Below are 16,600 nucleotides of genomic sequence, written 5' to 3'. Positions count from 1 at the left end.
GCGCATGCCACCTGCATTCACTGCAGCAGGAGCTGAGGGCACTGATGGCCATGCTTACCATTGCCTCCAGCCAAGAGCACCCATCTGCAAAGAGCAGATCCGCTGCCAAGATCCCGCACGCGATGTCCAGCCAGGAACACGGCGCTTAGCAGGGGATGTGCTCTTTGCTTAAGTCCATCTGCTGCACTTAGCAAGAGAGGGCCCTTGTCCCACCAGCTTTTTATCTCACTTCCCATTGCATTTGGCTGCGGTGCCCAAGTGTGAACATCCCAAGCCATCGGATGTGGACCTCAAGTGCAGGTGGAAAGGAGATGCTTTCTTCTTACCTGTAATGAAACCCACACAGATGTAGAGCTGCATGATACTGGTGCAGAAGGCAGCTGAGACCATCCCAATGCCACACAGCAGGCCTCCAAACATAACCACGGGTCGGCTGCCATAGCGGTTTACTAGAATACTGCTAATGGGACCTGGGGAAAGAGCACAGAATGGTCCTTGAGATAAGTATCTTCTGACAGAAGGGCAAGTTTTACACAAAGCAGGTAAAAATCTGCAATATCAGTGCCCCTGAGATGCTGGTGACAGATTCTAGTGTGACTTCGGGAAGAAAATGAAAGAAGAGAGAGAGATGATCTGCACTGTGTGGAGATGGCAGCATGTCCCATGCCACACTGTGTCACTACTGGTGACAGCTCCTGCCCCCAGGACTTTCAAGTGTCATCAGAGAAGGCAAACAGCAATAACAAATCAGGTGAACACATGATCCCAACACGGGAGCTTCTTGATTTATTATGATGCTAAACCATATACACAAAGCAGTGGTTCATATTACGAGGCTGATATCATGAGTACTGTTGCATTTTTAATGCCTCTATTTAATGCAATTCCAATAGTGCTGACCAGGACTGAAGCTTCAGCAGAACAGTTGTTAATTAAATCTTAATAGCAGTCTATGTAGGTAGAAACAGTTTGGGATGATGGATTACCCGGATCTCAAAAGAACCAGTTTGGTCATGCATTTATGTAAAGAGGTAGTTCTTGCTCAAAGCAAAGCCAGCTCTGAGTGTAGATGAGGCTGAGATGTCAGAACTAGAGAATACAAACAGAGAAGAAAAGAGTGGCCCAGAAATTGAGTAATGAGATGTAAGGAAGAGATTCTGTATTACTCAAAAACCCTGAAGGAAAATGCTGCAACCAAATGCTGGTAATGAGGCAGGGGAATACAGGCAGCATTTAGTATCTTATCTTACCTGACTATTTCTGGTGCTACTCAGCACACAGCAATGGTGTTTCGGAGCCCAGTGTGCCTGCTTGCCTTCATTCCTGCCCTTATAAACAGCCCACACTGTCCACATACAGATTACTGGAAACAGGTATTTTAAGGTTACAGGCATCTCTGAAGAGCTTGACTGTGGGATCTACCCTATCACAGAGCCATTTAGTGGGATATTTACTTTTGCTTAAATAATCTTAGCCAGAAATTGTGCCAGAGCTCTGTCCAGACCCTGCAAACCACAGCACACAGGAGGGAGACCCAAAATCCCCCATATTCCCGCAGCATGGCTGAGGAGAGCACCTGAACAAGTCTTCAGCTGTTATAAAGTGCAAGAATAAAAACCAGTAGGTATGACTGGTGTAATCTAGCAAAAGGACATGTAAAATACTCTCCACTAGATATCTAAGGTTAAAACACTCCTAAATGAAATACACACAAGCACAGTCTTCACAGCAGCCCTGTAACTGCATGATCTGAGCTGGTCCCATTGAATACACCATTCAATTAACATTCCTGTGAGTGCATAACTCCATAGAGAGCTTTTTCTCCTAAACCAGTGACTGGATTCACATTCATGCATCCTTTTGCCGCACACAGTGATACAGAACTCAGTAAGTTCTGGGGAAAGAGATACACAAGTCAGATCAGCCTGGCAAGAAAAAGAATCCTTTTCTCATTGAGCTTTCCCTGGTCAGGGCTTGGACTTGCATCATGCTTGAGCTTGTCTCAGAGTGTCCTGTAAGCCAATAGATCAAGGCAGCGCTCCTCAGAAAGGCACCAACATAGTCATCTGCAGCTTAAGGGCACACAACTCTTCCATCTTTTCAGTTTTCCACATGTCCACATTTCTCCAGGATCAATCTAATTCCTCAACTAAGAAAACGTGGTTTCAGTTACCTTTTTGCACTGGAAGAGAGCTTTCACATTAGTCCTAAAAACACAGGATGTCCCACCACAGAGCAGAGCGGGATTCTTGCTAAGGCCCCTCTCCTACTCTGACACAGGACAGGTCCCAGGGAGAGAAGCCCCTGCTATGAGAAGTCAAACAAAATGTTCACATATGTCCCACTCTTGCAGCATCCACCTTGCGAGAAGGGAAATATGGATCCACAGTGCTCTCCCTCCAGTCCATAAGCTCTTGTATTGGTTTTACCCATCAGTAAGGATGTGTTTGTACCATGACAGCAGATGATGAACTGGTACGGATGAGGGTGGGACACATTCTGCTTTGCTTCCCAGCTATGGGAACAACCTGGGATAGAGGCTGGAGCAGATGAAAGCAAAGGTTTGTATCCAACCACTGGCTATAATAATCAGAGTGTCACCCTCCATGAACATGCACTGTTCTCAAATACATCCCAACTTCCCAGCAATGACTTATTAAGCCAGAAGACTGCAATAGCTCCCTGTTCTTGCCTTGTGTGATCTCTCAGCAATGCCTACAGCATGTCTGCATGACCTTCAGCAAACAGCCTTCATCTGCTGTAACCAGCATTACCAGTTTTACAGGGGGATAATCAGCCCCACTTGTTTGCCAGTCTGGGTGGGAGAGCTGTGGTCTCAAAGGAGTTATCAGCCTGGATTGGATTGAGCTCAGGGGGAACTGTGATGAACCTCAGAAGCAACATGAGCCTTTCTCCTTCACAGCCTGAAACCTTACATCCAGACCCTGTGGGACTGCTTTGCATAGAACACAGGATCACAGCACACTCTTGTGAGTGACAGCATTTGATCATCCTGACCAGCCTCACCCATGTAGGACTGAGGGTCAGGTACCTCCAAGATACTAAGTGCAGCCAGTTAGACTAGATGAGAAAACAGTAGCAGAGCGTTGGGACTAAGCCTTTCTAGACACTGGAGAATCGACAGCAAAGGCTACTATGAGCACTCAACCTGCAAGGAAAGCCCCATCTAGATTACACTTTAGGAGACACGAGAGAATCCAGCCAAGGTCTCAAACAGTTGGGAAACCAAACTTCCCTGAGCTGATGCTCATAGACCAAAGGTTTTATAACAGTCCTGAGCAGACCTTTCAAACGCACTGAAGCAAATGCAAATCCACATCCCCAAAATCACTTCCACTTAAGTCATTTGGTCTTACAGAAAACCATAGGCCTTAATGGAGCAGCCTTTCAAAAGCTGTCCCGTCTCCCAGCAGAAACCAAGTGTGTGCAGTATGTCACATAGCTGCTTGTGCACACCTCGGCACGCAAACCCTGCCAGTTTGGGCAGGCACACGAAGCACAGACGCTCCTTCACCCTGCCCAGATGTCTTCAGTGATCAGCATCACACCCAACAGATCTAAATGCACCTCTCCTGCCCTGCTCTGCCACATGCTACCCGCAGCGTATCTCCCACAGGGGGTTGATTAGCCATCAGACACTAGATAACTTCAACAGCAGCGTTATAGGGAGCTTTGTAAAACATCAAATAGCTCGTCAGGGCAGAGGAATTAAGGAGAGGGAACAACAAAGCCAGCACTGCAGTTGTGGGAAATAGGAAACACGATTACTGCTTTGCTTGCAGCTACTGCACAAATTAAAAGTGTGACAGCCCCTGGAAACACGGTGGAATTGAAAATCAGGACCTGTCATTTGCCAGTTATTCGGTCAGCATGAAAAGAATAAAGATGCTGTGTATTACCACACAGAAACCATTTACGGTAACAACGTTTGCAGCTTAGATCCCAAAGCGTCTTTACTTGGTAATACCTGCCTGGTCAAATGGGCAGGAACCACAGGCTCCATGTCCTGCTGCCCAATCTAAATTATTCTTCCTTCATGTGAGCCAACAGCAGGAGAAGCCAACAGGAGCTGGGGTGACTTTTGCCTCTTAATTTACAGAGTCAGGTGAGGACAAGGCAGGCGCTCAGAAAGCCGCTATTTACCTGGCTTGACCTTGAAGAAGCAGCCACATGAGTACCTGAAAAGTCACAGCAAGGAGCAAAAGCCTTCTCATTCCCAGTGCATGGCTTCTCTGGACCAGGGGTAGTGTCACCCAGCCAGCGCTGCCCCCACAACCCCACCCCAATACATTTCAAGAACAAGGCTGCCCACAGGGTGCTTTGCTGCAGGAAGGGGTGGCATTTCCACCCACCCAGCCTTCAAAACAAAAGGCAGCCCCTTCCACAACCCAGCAAGTGGCTTCTTCCCTCCTGACCAACTTCCAGCCATCATTTATCATCTATCACAAGTGGAGATGCTGAGCCTCATCCTGCTCCTGGCTTCGCTCAGAGCTGTGCTCATGGCTCTGCACCTCCCCTGGCTCACAGGACACTGCTGGATGGGGACACAGTCTCCAGTGGGGCTACCACCATCCCCACTGGCAAGGAAAGCTGTGATTTACACTCTAAGCCCTTGCAGAGCAGGGTGCACACAAAAGGGGCTCTGCCTGCAGTAAAACTCTACAGTCAAGAGAGCAAAAGTTTACAGCAAATATCCCCGAAAGATGCAGCTGGGATCATGGCACTCCTGGAAGACTGATGCAATGTAAAGCACTACCCTCAGCCCATATAAATCATGCTGGTTTAGTGCCTGTCCTGTATAAAACCTCTTTTCTCATACCTGTGGCAGATTTCCATTCATTGTTAGCTGGTACATGAAAGGCCATGTCAAAGAAGCTGATCTTGGTGGCAAGCAAAACACCGCAGCTCGCCAGTGGGAAACACAGCAAGCCCTATCTCATTTATTAGCTTGTCCAATTACTTCTCACCTTGAGTTTTGTGTTTGTAGAAGTGAAAAGGACCCTGAAGAGGAGTTTGTAAAACCATAAAGAAAATGCAAAATTCTCTGGTCTCTCCTCTCATCTCCTCCACAAAGCCAGGCCATTTGTTATTTATTCTTTTCGAGCTGCTGATCCTCCAAATGGGGTCATAATGCAGAGTTGGCATTTAACAAGAAATATCAATCCAGACTGGCTTGAACTCTTGCAAGTACAACAGTGCCCAAAAAATAGACACCTGAATTGCCTTTCTGTTTTCCTCAACAAGCCTTATGAATCTTTTATGAGCTGCAAAACTTCCAGTGTTGGTGCAAAACACTGATGTATTTTTAACAAGGACTAAAGCGTTCTTCTCTCCCATATCTCTATCTATCTATCTATCTATCTATCCATCTATCTATCTATCTCCTTCATTTGTAAAGTTTGGTTTGTCACTTTTTTTTTAACTTAACCTAATACTAACAGAGTTTTCTCCCTTTTCAGTGGAACTTGAATGAATTTCTGCTGGCATATCTCTGTGCAGGGCTCTCAGAGCAGCAGCCAAGAGCTGAGACCCTGAAAGACTCATCCTGTAACTCAGGGGCCTCCATGCAACAGGGGGTCTTTACCAGGTTTCACAAGACTGACCTTCTGATGGCGTAAAGTGGCACAGAGCCACTGCAAATGTCATATATCCACTGGTAAGACCATTTGGTGGCACAGCTTTTCCCACTTTTCCACAGTGACAAGTGGCTCTGAAGAGTTGTCCTGCACAGGACAGTAGTTATCACCAAAAGAACTGCCCAGATAGTTGATGTTTTTCAACTGCTGCTGGTATACTAAGGAATAGCACAATATACTAAGGAATGCAGCACGACATGACTGGCATTGGCTATGTGGAGTCACTGGGCACGTAAGAAGGAGCAGAGAGTACTCAGCTGGGAGGGAAGGGGGGGGAAATCATTTATACTAATAAAACAAAGTCTGTTATTACACTAGTAGTAAAACAATGACAGGAGCAGGCCTGCAATTTCCTCAGTAATAATCTCATTCCCTTGGTGGAATAACAACACTGCCTTTGGCCTCATAATTTATCCACCAGGGTACCAGCCCATTGTAACAAAGCAACCTCCTCATTATCCCACAAATGAAAGCAAGTGCCTCCATGTTATTAACACACTGCCAGAATCCACCAAGCTCCCGAGGCAGAAGAGATCATGCATCAGCAACCAGCACTGGTAACGGTGTACAGCCCAAGAAAACAGTTGTAAAGGCAGAGGGTCAAAACCTGCAGCTTTTTAGTCTTCTTCTTTGCTAGAAGACCAAGGCTTCAGGACCTGGATGGTTCATGCACTTAAGTGTTTGTCACCAGGGCTTGGAGAATAGCTGCTCACCGTAGGTCCACAGTAACACCTTACTGCATGTGCCTACTCCAAATCATCGGAGAAGAATTGGTGGTACCTAGCTATAATACAGTGTATTATTAGTCCAAACTGCTTGGTTCAGGTGGTTTTCTTTGCACCTGCAGTGGCTGACGGGCCCACACGCAATGGGTGCTTCCTCAGGCAGGGCTGATGGAGGCAGGGTGCCATGCATAAGCTGGAGGACAAGCAGCACTGAGCAAACACCCCAGGAAACTGCCATGGTATGAAATACCCCTCTGCCAGACCTCAAAGGGCAGCTTCCAAAGACATGTCCACCTCTAAATCACCCTGATGCCTTCTGTTATCATTACTTTGCACTGCAAATAACCATTTTTAAATAGGGATGCTGAAGGCCGGCACCTGCAATAGCAGCTCTGCCAGCCCACCAGTCACCAGAAGCTGCCTCTTTCTTCCTTGTAGGTGAGGAAAATGGTCTGTACATTAAAGGGACAATGGTTATGGTTTCAGCACAACCCCTGTGAGGTTCATAAGCCGAGCATGGGAGGCACTGCCTGGACACATCGGTCATCAAACTGGTCAGCTCTGTGGTGCTGGCTCTCAGCACCGTATCCAGCTCAGAAGGCAGTGGGTGTAATGACCTGCTGCAGAAACCAAGCTGCAGCATCCTTCCCTAACCTGCACCCTCCAGAAAGGACCCTGATCTCCCATCGGAAACATGCACTTGTTTCTGCATGCATCCTCACGTTAAAAAGAAGAAAAAGGCAGGGAAGGCCCAAGCTTCAGAAAGACAAAGCGTTCTCTCCCTGATCCAGCAATCCCATCTGATCAGTGCCTCGGCATTTCGACTTCCACATCACACAGCTGACTTGTGGTGCTCCTGCAGCACTCAGAGGAGCCACAGGCCAACAGCTCCAAACCTGGGGCTGGAGCCAAGGTCCTTTGTGTCACTTCATATTTAGGCAATTAAATAACAGCTCCCATAAGAGGATGGCATCGCAGGTGCCAAGCACACAGTGCAGAGGTTTCCCCAGGCTGCTGGTTTGGATCATCCCACACAGCAGATCACAGCCACTGACCTGCAGAAGGTCACAGCTTCATGGCTTTTGAATTGCTTTCCATGGTTTCTTTAGCTAACCTTTTGCTTTGGCAGGACTGCAGGCTTCTATCCCTGCTGGTGTTTGAAGCCCAGCTGCAGGACATGAGTTCCCTATGTGGCTGGAACACCTATTCCCCAAGATCAGCAGACCTTTGTTACCAGCCTTAACACAAGTGCTCTACAAGCAAGTTGGCCCCTAGCTCACCATGCTCTCCAAAGGGCTTTGTCTACCTCCTGGAAGCCCTGCATGTTTAATCCAGACTGGAGAGCCACCCAGGAGCAGAAAAGCTGCAATCATAGAATGGTTTGGGTTGGAAAGGACCTTAAGATCATCTAGTTCCAAGCCCCCTGCCATGGGACATTTCCCACTAGACCAGGTTGTTGGCATCAAAGTTCTTACACTCCTTCATGCCACAGCACACAAAACACATGCTGCACTGACCAGGGCAAGAAGCTTCCACATGTTTAACTTGACTAGAGGGAGTGGATTTTAACTTACTCCGGGGCTTAACACCTGCCTGCAAGGTGCTAACGACCCCCCAGCCAAAACTCTACACTTTCTTCTTGCTAGTTCTTATTAATCTTGGGCTTTATTAAGTCTACCATCATCTCTATTACTGCTGCCTGGTGACCTTGCTAGCTCCAATGAAGGGCAAAATGATAAAGCTTTGTGACCAAATCCACGAACACAGAAATATTTCACCTGAAGCTATAGTGCTATTATAGCTCTTAAGTAGAACAGGGCTATTTAAAAAAATAAAAAATATAAGCACATATGTGATGACCTTGCAGGGCTCGAGTGCTCTCTGAGAGCCAGGAAAAGTATATGAATCCACAGCATCATCCATTACAGAAATCAAATCATTCCTCATCCAGCTTTCTTAACAAAATCCATGATCGTAATGGTGCTGCTACCCCAGGGATTGCCCCAGTGGGAATGCCTTGTTTCAGTGACATGGGGAGGCTGATTGACTCTTGGTGGGACTCCAAGAGGTGGTGATGATAAGCAAAAGGATGAATTCCCACACTAGGCAGCTGAGCCATGGGTATGCAGGGAGCACCTGTCTGAGCTTGGGCCACAGTGGCAGGGTGCTGGATATCCACTGTGGGTAAACAGAGATATTCCTTTTGTTTTAGCCCACACATAATATCCAGGTGGAAAAGCACATGCCTATGGAAATACTGAAGAAAGCCCTACTTGAGAATTGTTTTGAACCAATGCTGTAAGCACAGAACTAGAGCAAGCTAACACAATACATCACTGCAAATACCATCTGTCCTCCCCTTCCTTCTCTCTCCTCTCTCAAAAACCCCTCACTCAGCCTTAAAGGCTCATGTCATTTCAGACACCCTCAGTACCCCTGTCCTCCCCTTCCTTCTCTCTCCTCTCTCATACCCCTCACTCAGCCCTAAGGGCTCATGTCATTTCAGACACCCTCAGTACCTGAGGCATCCCACGGGATGGTCAGACACAACACAGGAACTGGATTTCCTGGAAAGATCAGTGAGCAGCTGGATGTACAACACAGATCCACACTGCATGAGTAGCAAATGAGCATCTCCAAATGCAAACTATGCCCAGACACCAACTCTTATGTTTCTCTGCTGAGCCCATGCTATTGAAAACTATGGGAAGCCCATAGAGCAACCACCCAGACATAATGCACAGGGATAACACCTTTGCTTTTTAGGAGTGAAGCCACTTGTGGGAGCTCACAGTCCTGAGGTTTTTAACAAGAAAAAGCCCCAGCACATCCTGTAGCAGCTCATTTCTCAGCAACAGGGAATGAAAACAGCAGCAACAGCATGTGAGCACATGTCAAGGTTTAACCGCAGCTGGCAACTGAGCCCCACTGAGCTGCTCACTCACTGTCCTGCAGTGGGATGGGAGAGAGAACCAGATGAGTGAAAGTGGGAAAACTCTTGGGTTGAGATAAAGGCAGTTGAATGGGTAAAACAAAAGCTGTGCACACAAGCAAAGCAAAGCAAGGAACTTATTCTCCACTTCCCATCGCAGGTGGGTGTTCAGCCACGTCCAGGACAGCAGGGCTCCATCACATGTAAGTGACTTGGGAAGACAAACATCATCACTCCAAAAGTTTCAACACCTTTCCTTCTTTTCCCTCCAGCTTTATATGCTGAGCATGATGCCCTGTGGTATGGGATACCCCTTGGATCAGTTGGGGTCAGCTGCTCCAGCTGTGTCCCCTTCCCAGCTCCTTGTGCATCCCCAGCCTCCTCACTGATGGTGTGAGGAGCAGAAAAGTCCTGGACTCGGTGTAAGCATTATTCAGCAACCACAAAAACATCCTGAATAACCAATGCTGTTAGAAGCACAAATCCAAAACATCGCCCCATAACAGACACAATGAAGAAAATTAACTCTACCCCAGCCAAAGCCAGCTCAGTATCTGCAAACTCACTTGTGCCTTGCAGAGGTTATTTCTTAAACCAGACAACAGCCCCATAGGCTGCTCCTCACAGGCAATCTGTTCTCACGCCAGCAGCTCTTTCTCATAGTGAGGGGGATACCCTCTCTCTTTGGAATGACACACACAGAAAATCTACTGCAAAATGCTGGGCAGTGCACAACAACATGATTTTGCCCTAACCTGTCACCAAGCTTCTAGCAGGTAAAGCCTCCACCTATCAGGGCACACATCTTGCCCTGATGCTTGTGGCCCATCAGGCAATGTCTGAGCCAAAATTGGCTCAGTTCCTGGGCTGGACTCTGCTATCCACTTGCTGCTTGCTCTTTAAAACACCCCACACCTCCCTTCCCGTGACTCAGTTTCCCCTTTTAGCACTGATACCAATCATTTGCAAGCACTTGGGATGGGTGAGGTCTTCTGGAGGCAGAGAAGGTTGTGATGGAGTTTGGACCAGGCCATAAGAGAACATTGGCAGTTTTGATTAAGTGAAAAACTGCAGAATCAAACTCATTATTAATACAGCTTTACGCTGCTGTATGTTGTAAGGTGCTTTCTAAACCTGTCACTGCAATTTATCATGCAGCAGTGTAATAAAACACAGCTATAAAATTTTGGATTAAATGCTCAAGGTCAATGGTCGACTTTCAACTTCCCAGTCTCTTCCTTGCTGCTTTAGCAGATGCCCTATTAAGCAGTTACAAGCTCTGGGAGCAAATTTCTTTGGAGGAAAGATGTTCAGTTGTGAAGCACCTCCAGAATTAAATCTCCAGCCATTTCGTCCAATTACAAACCAATAAATAATAAATAACAAAAGGAATAAATGCTGACTGGCTTCAGGATAAGGATTTTCCTTCAGAAACACTCATTTTTCCTTGTGCTTGCAAAAGGTAACTCTCTGCTCCTGTCTTTGAAAAACAGACAGAAGGTGGTTGCCTAATTTTAATACAAATTTGGATGGGTTAAAACAGCTCCTTGGAGATTTTGGGGGGAGTATTACAGCAGTGTAGAGTGAGACTGAGACAAGGACTCCACTGCACTGCATACTGAATAAAAACAATGTATGGTCCTGATGAAACTTAGTTTATGTAAAGGGGCAACAAAAGCAGCACTTATTTACATCTAAAGTGTACACAAACATGCACAAGGCTCAGCTGCATATAAAGAGTGAGAGTCTTCGAAATAAGGGGAGGGGGGGGAAGTTAGATGTCTCCTGCTTCAGCCCCAGCTATTCAAGCTCAGCAGCTGAAATGATTGTGTCAGGAGCTAATCTCTGTGTTTCACTCAGGTGACTCCTGTTGTTTCGTTACAGTGATGAAAGGAGCACCCTGGCCACACACTCACTATTTAAAAACCCTGAAAATGAAGATGCTGTTCTAGATATTACTTTCTCTATTCTGGCACACATGCCAGAAAGCTCATTGCTCAAGCTCTAACAGTTGGACATCATTACTTCTTGCCACAATCCTTACCTCTCTTAAAGCCTTAGAGGAAACCATAACAGCTACAAGAACATTGCCGATATTAAATCAGTGGCATCAGTATACCTTATTTTTAGAAGGTTTGGCTGCTTCCCCCAATACTGAATAGGGCAATTGTATTATGAGCAAATTAATATTGTTTATCATTTGTTTCCTGGGAGCTCAGCTGCCTCTTGCTTTCCCCAGGTAATGATTATCCCCAGGGACTCATCTGTGGCCTAGCTTGAAATGTGTCACCCTTAACAATGGGAGAAGGGCAGCTCAGTTTGGTGTTGTGAACAGAACATGGGCACATGTTCTGACTCAGGAAGCATGAAGGCCAAAGGCTTTTGGTTTTGCCGTTATATTAGCTGAGGTTGTCTTCCTCAACAAAACTCACCCGTGTACATGAGACAAGACCTTGGGGAGGTTGGTGTTGGCATAGCAAAGTCCAAGGAGGCAGTTTGCAAAAGGAAACACTGCCAAGGGCATGCAGCAGCGTGATGGGTGCCCTGTGATGCTTATATGTTGGTGTGTCCTTGTCACCCCCCGAGCCTGATACCTGGAGAGCTGAGGTGCAGCTGGAAGCACCTTTAGGGAGGGATGATGCCATCTTCCCTTGTTTCTTACAGACAGATCCTGATTCCTTTTCTTTCCATCCATTGAAGACTCTGCTCTGTAATACTTTTTTCATTTAAGGCACAAGCTCTTAGTTCACACCAAAAAGAAGCAGAAACATTGCAAAACAGAAACCCTTCTTTATCAGATTGAAAGGGTTTCATCCTGCAGGATTTGGTCACGGAAAAGTAATATTCCCTTGTGCTCCTCCCTCACACACCTTTCAGCTTGCTCGCTGCAATGGGAATCAGAGAATTGCTGAACATGAACGCTGGTGAGAACTACAAGCACCCGATCATAAAGTCCAAGCTATCCACTTTACTGCACACTAATCTGTTTTACTACTTGTATTATAGTGACAGAATTGTTTTCTGCAACCTAGTTCAGATTAAGAAACTGGGGGATAAGACACATTAAAACTTCTGCAATATTTATTGCCAGAGCCTCAGCTGGTATAAAACAGCTTCCTGGGGGAATTAAGTTAAAAGTGAAGGGCAGAAACAGCCTCAACTTATGGTTTTCACTTTGAGTCTGAAAAACTGGAGCTGCTCTGGTGCTACAAGCCAAAGCCTGAGTGGTCACTGTAAATCTGCATCCATGCTGTCAAAGTCAAAAGAGCTGCTCCAGTGGAGACTTGGGATGGTTCATGCAAGTGTTTTCAGAACACGCTCATTTGCATTATTTACAAAACACACACATAAGCTCTATTACACAGCAGCAGCACAGCCTAAGAGCAAGTCTCCACACCAACAGCATGCCAAGGAGACCAGGGACTGTTTTCCTAAGGATGTTTGCAAACAAAAGCTGTTGTCACTGAGAGCATCAGGCCCTGCATACCCTGCAGGCATGACTGCCCCGAGCGGTCAGGGATGGAGGGGACCGGCTGGGGGACATCCTGTGCTCTGATACCAGCCTCTCTGTCCCGAGTCCCAGCTCCAAGAGCCACAGCACAGCGTAGGGACATGGCTGAACACCGGTGAGGAGACAGGAACACTACAGCCTTTCACTGAAGCCAACCAAGCAAACAGCAGAACTTGTGCATGCTTCAGGAAAGCTTTTGATCTACATGGCCACCTTCCAAATCACTGCCATGCACTGCTGATGGAGCAGGGAGACAGGAGGTGAGGCAAGGTTGGGGCTTTCCTTTGTGGTTATGAATGATGCCCATACCTGACACCAGCAAATGCACCATTCATCCCCTCCAGCCCTTCAGCACATTGGCCTGATGCCTCATGTAGAAGATGCTCAATGCCCCCAACATAGTTCCTACGTGGCTGTAGCCTGCATGCCCCTGTAGCTTCATACAGTGACAGTTCTGCCTCATTGCTGATACGGGAAAGGAATGGGCAAGCCATGGCAATAATTACCTGGTTTAACAACTCCACTATTTACACAGGACTATGTCAAACTCTTGCTTTGGCATTTTTAAAACTACCTTTTTTATTTTTTCTGGAAAGATTAGCAAAACTCCAGTGTTAAACCATTCTCTAGTTTTTCAGCAAAGCACATCAGGTTTTACATGGGCATCTGAACAGCTCTAACACGCACCTCAGCGGAGCAAGACTTGGGCAGCTCACAGGAACCAGCCCCTTGTTCCTTTAATGAGAATTTCCAAATCACTGAAGTCATTCATAAGTCAAACCCGCTCTGGTGCTAAATGCTCAGTCAATCAAATGAGATGTGTTAAATACACTCCTGGGCACGTGTGTTCTATTTGCTCCATGTTCTGCAAACTCCCATCGTGGGCCTGTCTGCAGCCACTGAGTGACGGCGTCTCAGCCCAGATTGCTGCAGAGAGGGATGATCAAACAAGCATAAATCTTATCTGAGAGCGAGCAGAGGACAGGAGGACTATTTAATGGACATAACTCTGAGCACACTGCAGGGCAAGTGGGAAGGTACAAAGGTACAATCGCCCACATTAAGTCTAACAGTGCCCAGTTGTGTCATCCCCATATTGCCATGTAATAGCACAAGGGAGGGTAAGGTTAAAGCTGCTTGCAAAAAGGCAGAAAACGCTCAGCTGACTGGGATAAAAATCTACGGCAATGTCCCAGGTACAGAGCCATGGCACTGGCTTGAAAACTGGGACAGAAACAGGAGAAAGTGGGTTGGGAAGTCTGCAGACGGGAGAAGGCAGAGGTGACCAGAGCAGCATTTCACCTGCTCCAGTGCTGTCCTAACTTTAGTACCAGACCACGAAATCCACAGCATCTTCCACTTATTTGCATACTTTTGGCACCAAATATTAGTCATCTTTTTGGCTTTCAAACCATGCAGCTTCCTAGACATTCATGTAGACAACTGAACGCACCAAAGGCATGGGCTGCCTGCTTTTCCTTTTATTCCTACCTGACCGCTTCAGAGACATTCCACAAAATTTACCCCAGCCCTTTAAAACAGCATTTAAGTATAACCTAAATGACAAGTAGTCCTTTTGCCTGCCTCGCCACGGCAGTGTTTCACTGCCCTATCACAACCCACTTGCTCCTGTTCAGCCTATTCAGAGCCCAACTCTTTCTTTTTCACTGAAGACTATATATCAATTGATATTGCTGGGGCTGAGGCAAAAGTGCTTTTCTCTGCATTTAATAACAAGCCCCTGTGGAAATCTATCTCAAGGATACAGCACTCCCCAGGGCTTGGGCTCAGCATCCCATCAGGGAGGCCAAAGGGGTGGCCTGGGACAATGTCACTGGCTTAAGCTGCTTGGGTTTTGCCCTCAAAGTGCTCCATTTGTGGGTTCTCAAGTAGGAACTCAGCCCTTGCACAGTACTCTCTGTGGGACCAAGCTTTTGCAGTGGGTTATAATAGAGTGGATTACTATAGGCTCCGATTCAAGCATCTCTTTACAAACCTTTACAAAGCATCTTTACTTTCATTACCAGCTGTGCTCTCCATAAACCACTACAATGCATTATGAAGGAAACAAAAAAACCCTTTTTTTTTTTTAAGAAACAGCATATTTTCAGAAGTGCTTGAATAGGCTGGATAAATATCGATAAAGTTTCCTGCAATTACAGAGCGTGGTTCCCATCTACCTCCTATCACAGACTCAATCAAAGGCAGCCCAAGTTTTTCACTGAGCCATGAAAGTGATACCAGAATCATTTTAAGAAAAGCAGAGCTCTGTGCACTGCTTTGCAACTGATAAGAATGATGGACTCTGTCAATTTCATTGCTGTAATTATAAGCTGCCACAATAAGCAAGCAGCTACTTCATTTATTGCTCCACTCCATGCTCACCTTTGGCTGAAACCCAGACCCAGCTATTTCACACCAGCCTATTCTCAGGGTGCTTTCACTGATGCCCATGGAAAGCTTTTGTAAGTAATCTTTTAATTTCTGGCAGGGGACCTCCATTGCCACTGTCAGCAACACACCAGGGCCAGGCCTCCGGTGTGCAGAGGCTTTATAAAAGCTCCCATGCCCATATTAGTGAAATAAGCAGTATTTTGAAAAGCAGCAAAGGTGCTGCAACCCCAGCTGGAAATAAAGGGGATGTCAGCACCAAACTGTTCACAGACCACATTTTCCAAGGCATTTAGAGCCCTCCAAAGGCTCAAAAGGTGCCCTGAGGGGTGCCTGCACCTACTGAACCCAGTAATGAACATGGACAGCACCAGACACGCTTGAAAATCCCAACCAATGCCAATTTACCTCTGAAAAACTTGCCCTCAGCCCCCTTAGGCTCCACATGTGACTCGTTTTCCTAAATGACATTGGAAACACAATCATAAAATGAACATGTTGATAGTGCCCATGCACATGTCCCTCTGTGCTGTCCCAAAGCTGAGATTTCTGACTTATTTCTGCCCTTCCAACACACTGCGCCGCAGGGGCTGGTGCAGGTTTACTCACCGGCACCGTACGTCGTGGCCAACATGATGGAGGAGACCCACGCGACCTCGCTATAGGACGTGCCAAAGAAATCCTGGATTTCTTTGAAGAAGATGGCTACGCCTTTGGGGAAGGCGTATGCGAAGCCGATAGAAATGAAAGCGCCGAAGCCCCCCACCCAGCCCCAGCCACCGTCCGGCGGGCCAGGGGCTCGCCTCGCGTTAGCAGGGGGTGGCATGGCTCCTTGGGAAGCCTGAAACACAAGGTGCAAAGGTAGTCAGTCCTAGAGGTGCTGCTGCTCCTCCAGGCCCCCAGTCTATTCCATATAACTGGTATCTTCGTGTTAAATGGGAAAACAGAATGGCAGGGGTTATTTATTAAAAATAAATAACCAGATTAAGGCTGAGATGCTGCCACTTCACATCTTTAATGTGACTTTCTATCACCACAAAATCATAGAATCAACTAAGAATCCTTTAAGATCAAGTCCAACCTTTACACCAGGACTGCCAAGTGCACCACTAAACCTGATATCACTAAGGGCCTCATCTACGTGGTTTTTGAACACTCCCAGGGATCATGATTCCCTATTCTAAAACCTGACCACCCGTTTTTTCCTAATATCCAGTTTAAGCCTACCCTGGCACAACTTAAGGCTATTATCTCTTGTCCTATCACTTGTTACTTGGGAGACAAAGTGAATATACTAGTTGTATGGAATAGAGCCTCCTGCATCTGTACCGGGGATGGTGGGAGAGCAGGATGGTCCCAGGCGTGCCCGGTGGAGGTGAATTAG

At 46.7% G+C, this 16,600-nt stretch overlaps 1 protein-coding gene across 1 annotated transcript in view; it reads right to left on the bottom strand.

The window, feature by feature from the left end:
* LOC104413375 (monocarboxylate transporter 2-like) overlaps window positions 1–16,042 on the bottom strand; it is a 24,559-nt gene extending 8,517 nt beyond the window's left edge. Inside the window, exons 1-2 of the mRNA XM_010024348.1 lie at window positions 15,826–16,042; window positions 327–470 (exon numbers count right to left, since the gene is read on the bottom strand). Of these exons, the coding sequence (XP_010022650.1) occupies window positions 327–470; window positions 15,826–16,042 (361 nt within the window). The remainder of the gene's footprint in view (window positions 1–326; window positions 471–15,825) is intronic.
* Window positions 16,043–16,600: the final 558 nt, after the last annotated feature.

This window comes from Nestor notabilis, unplaced genomic scaffold, assembly GCF_000696875.1.
Source record: "Nestor notabilis isolate BGI_N333 unplaced genomic scaffold, ASM69687v1 scaffold3021, whole genome shotgun sequence".
Lineage (NCBI taxonomy): Eukaryota > Metazoa > Chordata > Aves > Psittaciformes > Psittacidae > Nestor > Nestor notabilis.
This window is presented reverse-complemented; position numbering and strand designations above follow the sequence as displayed.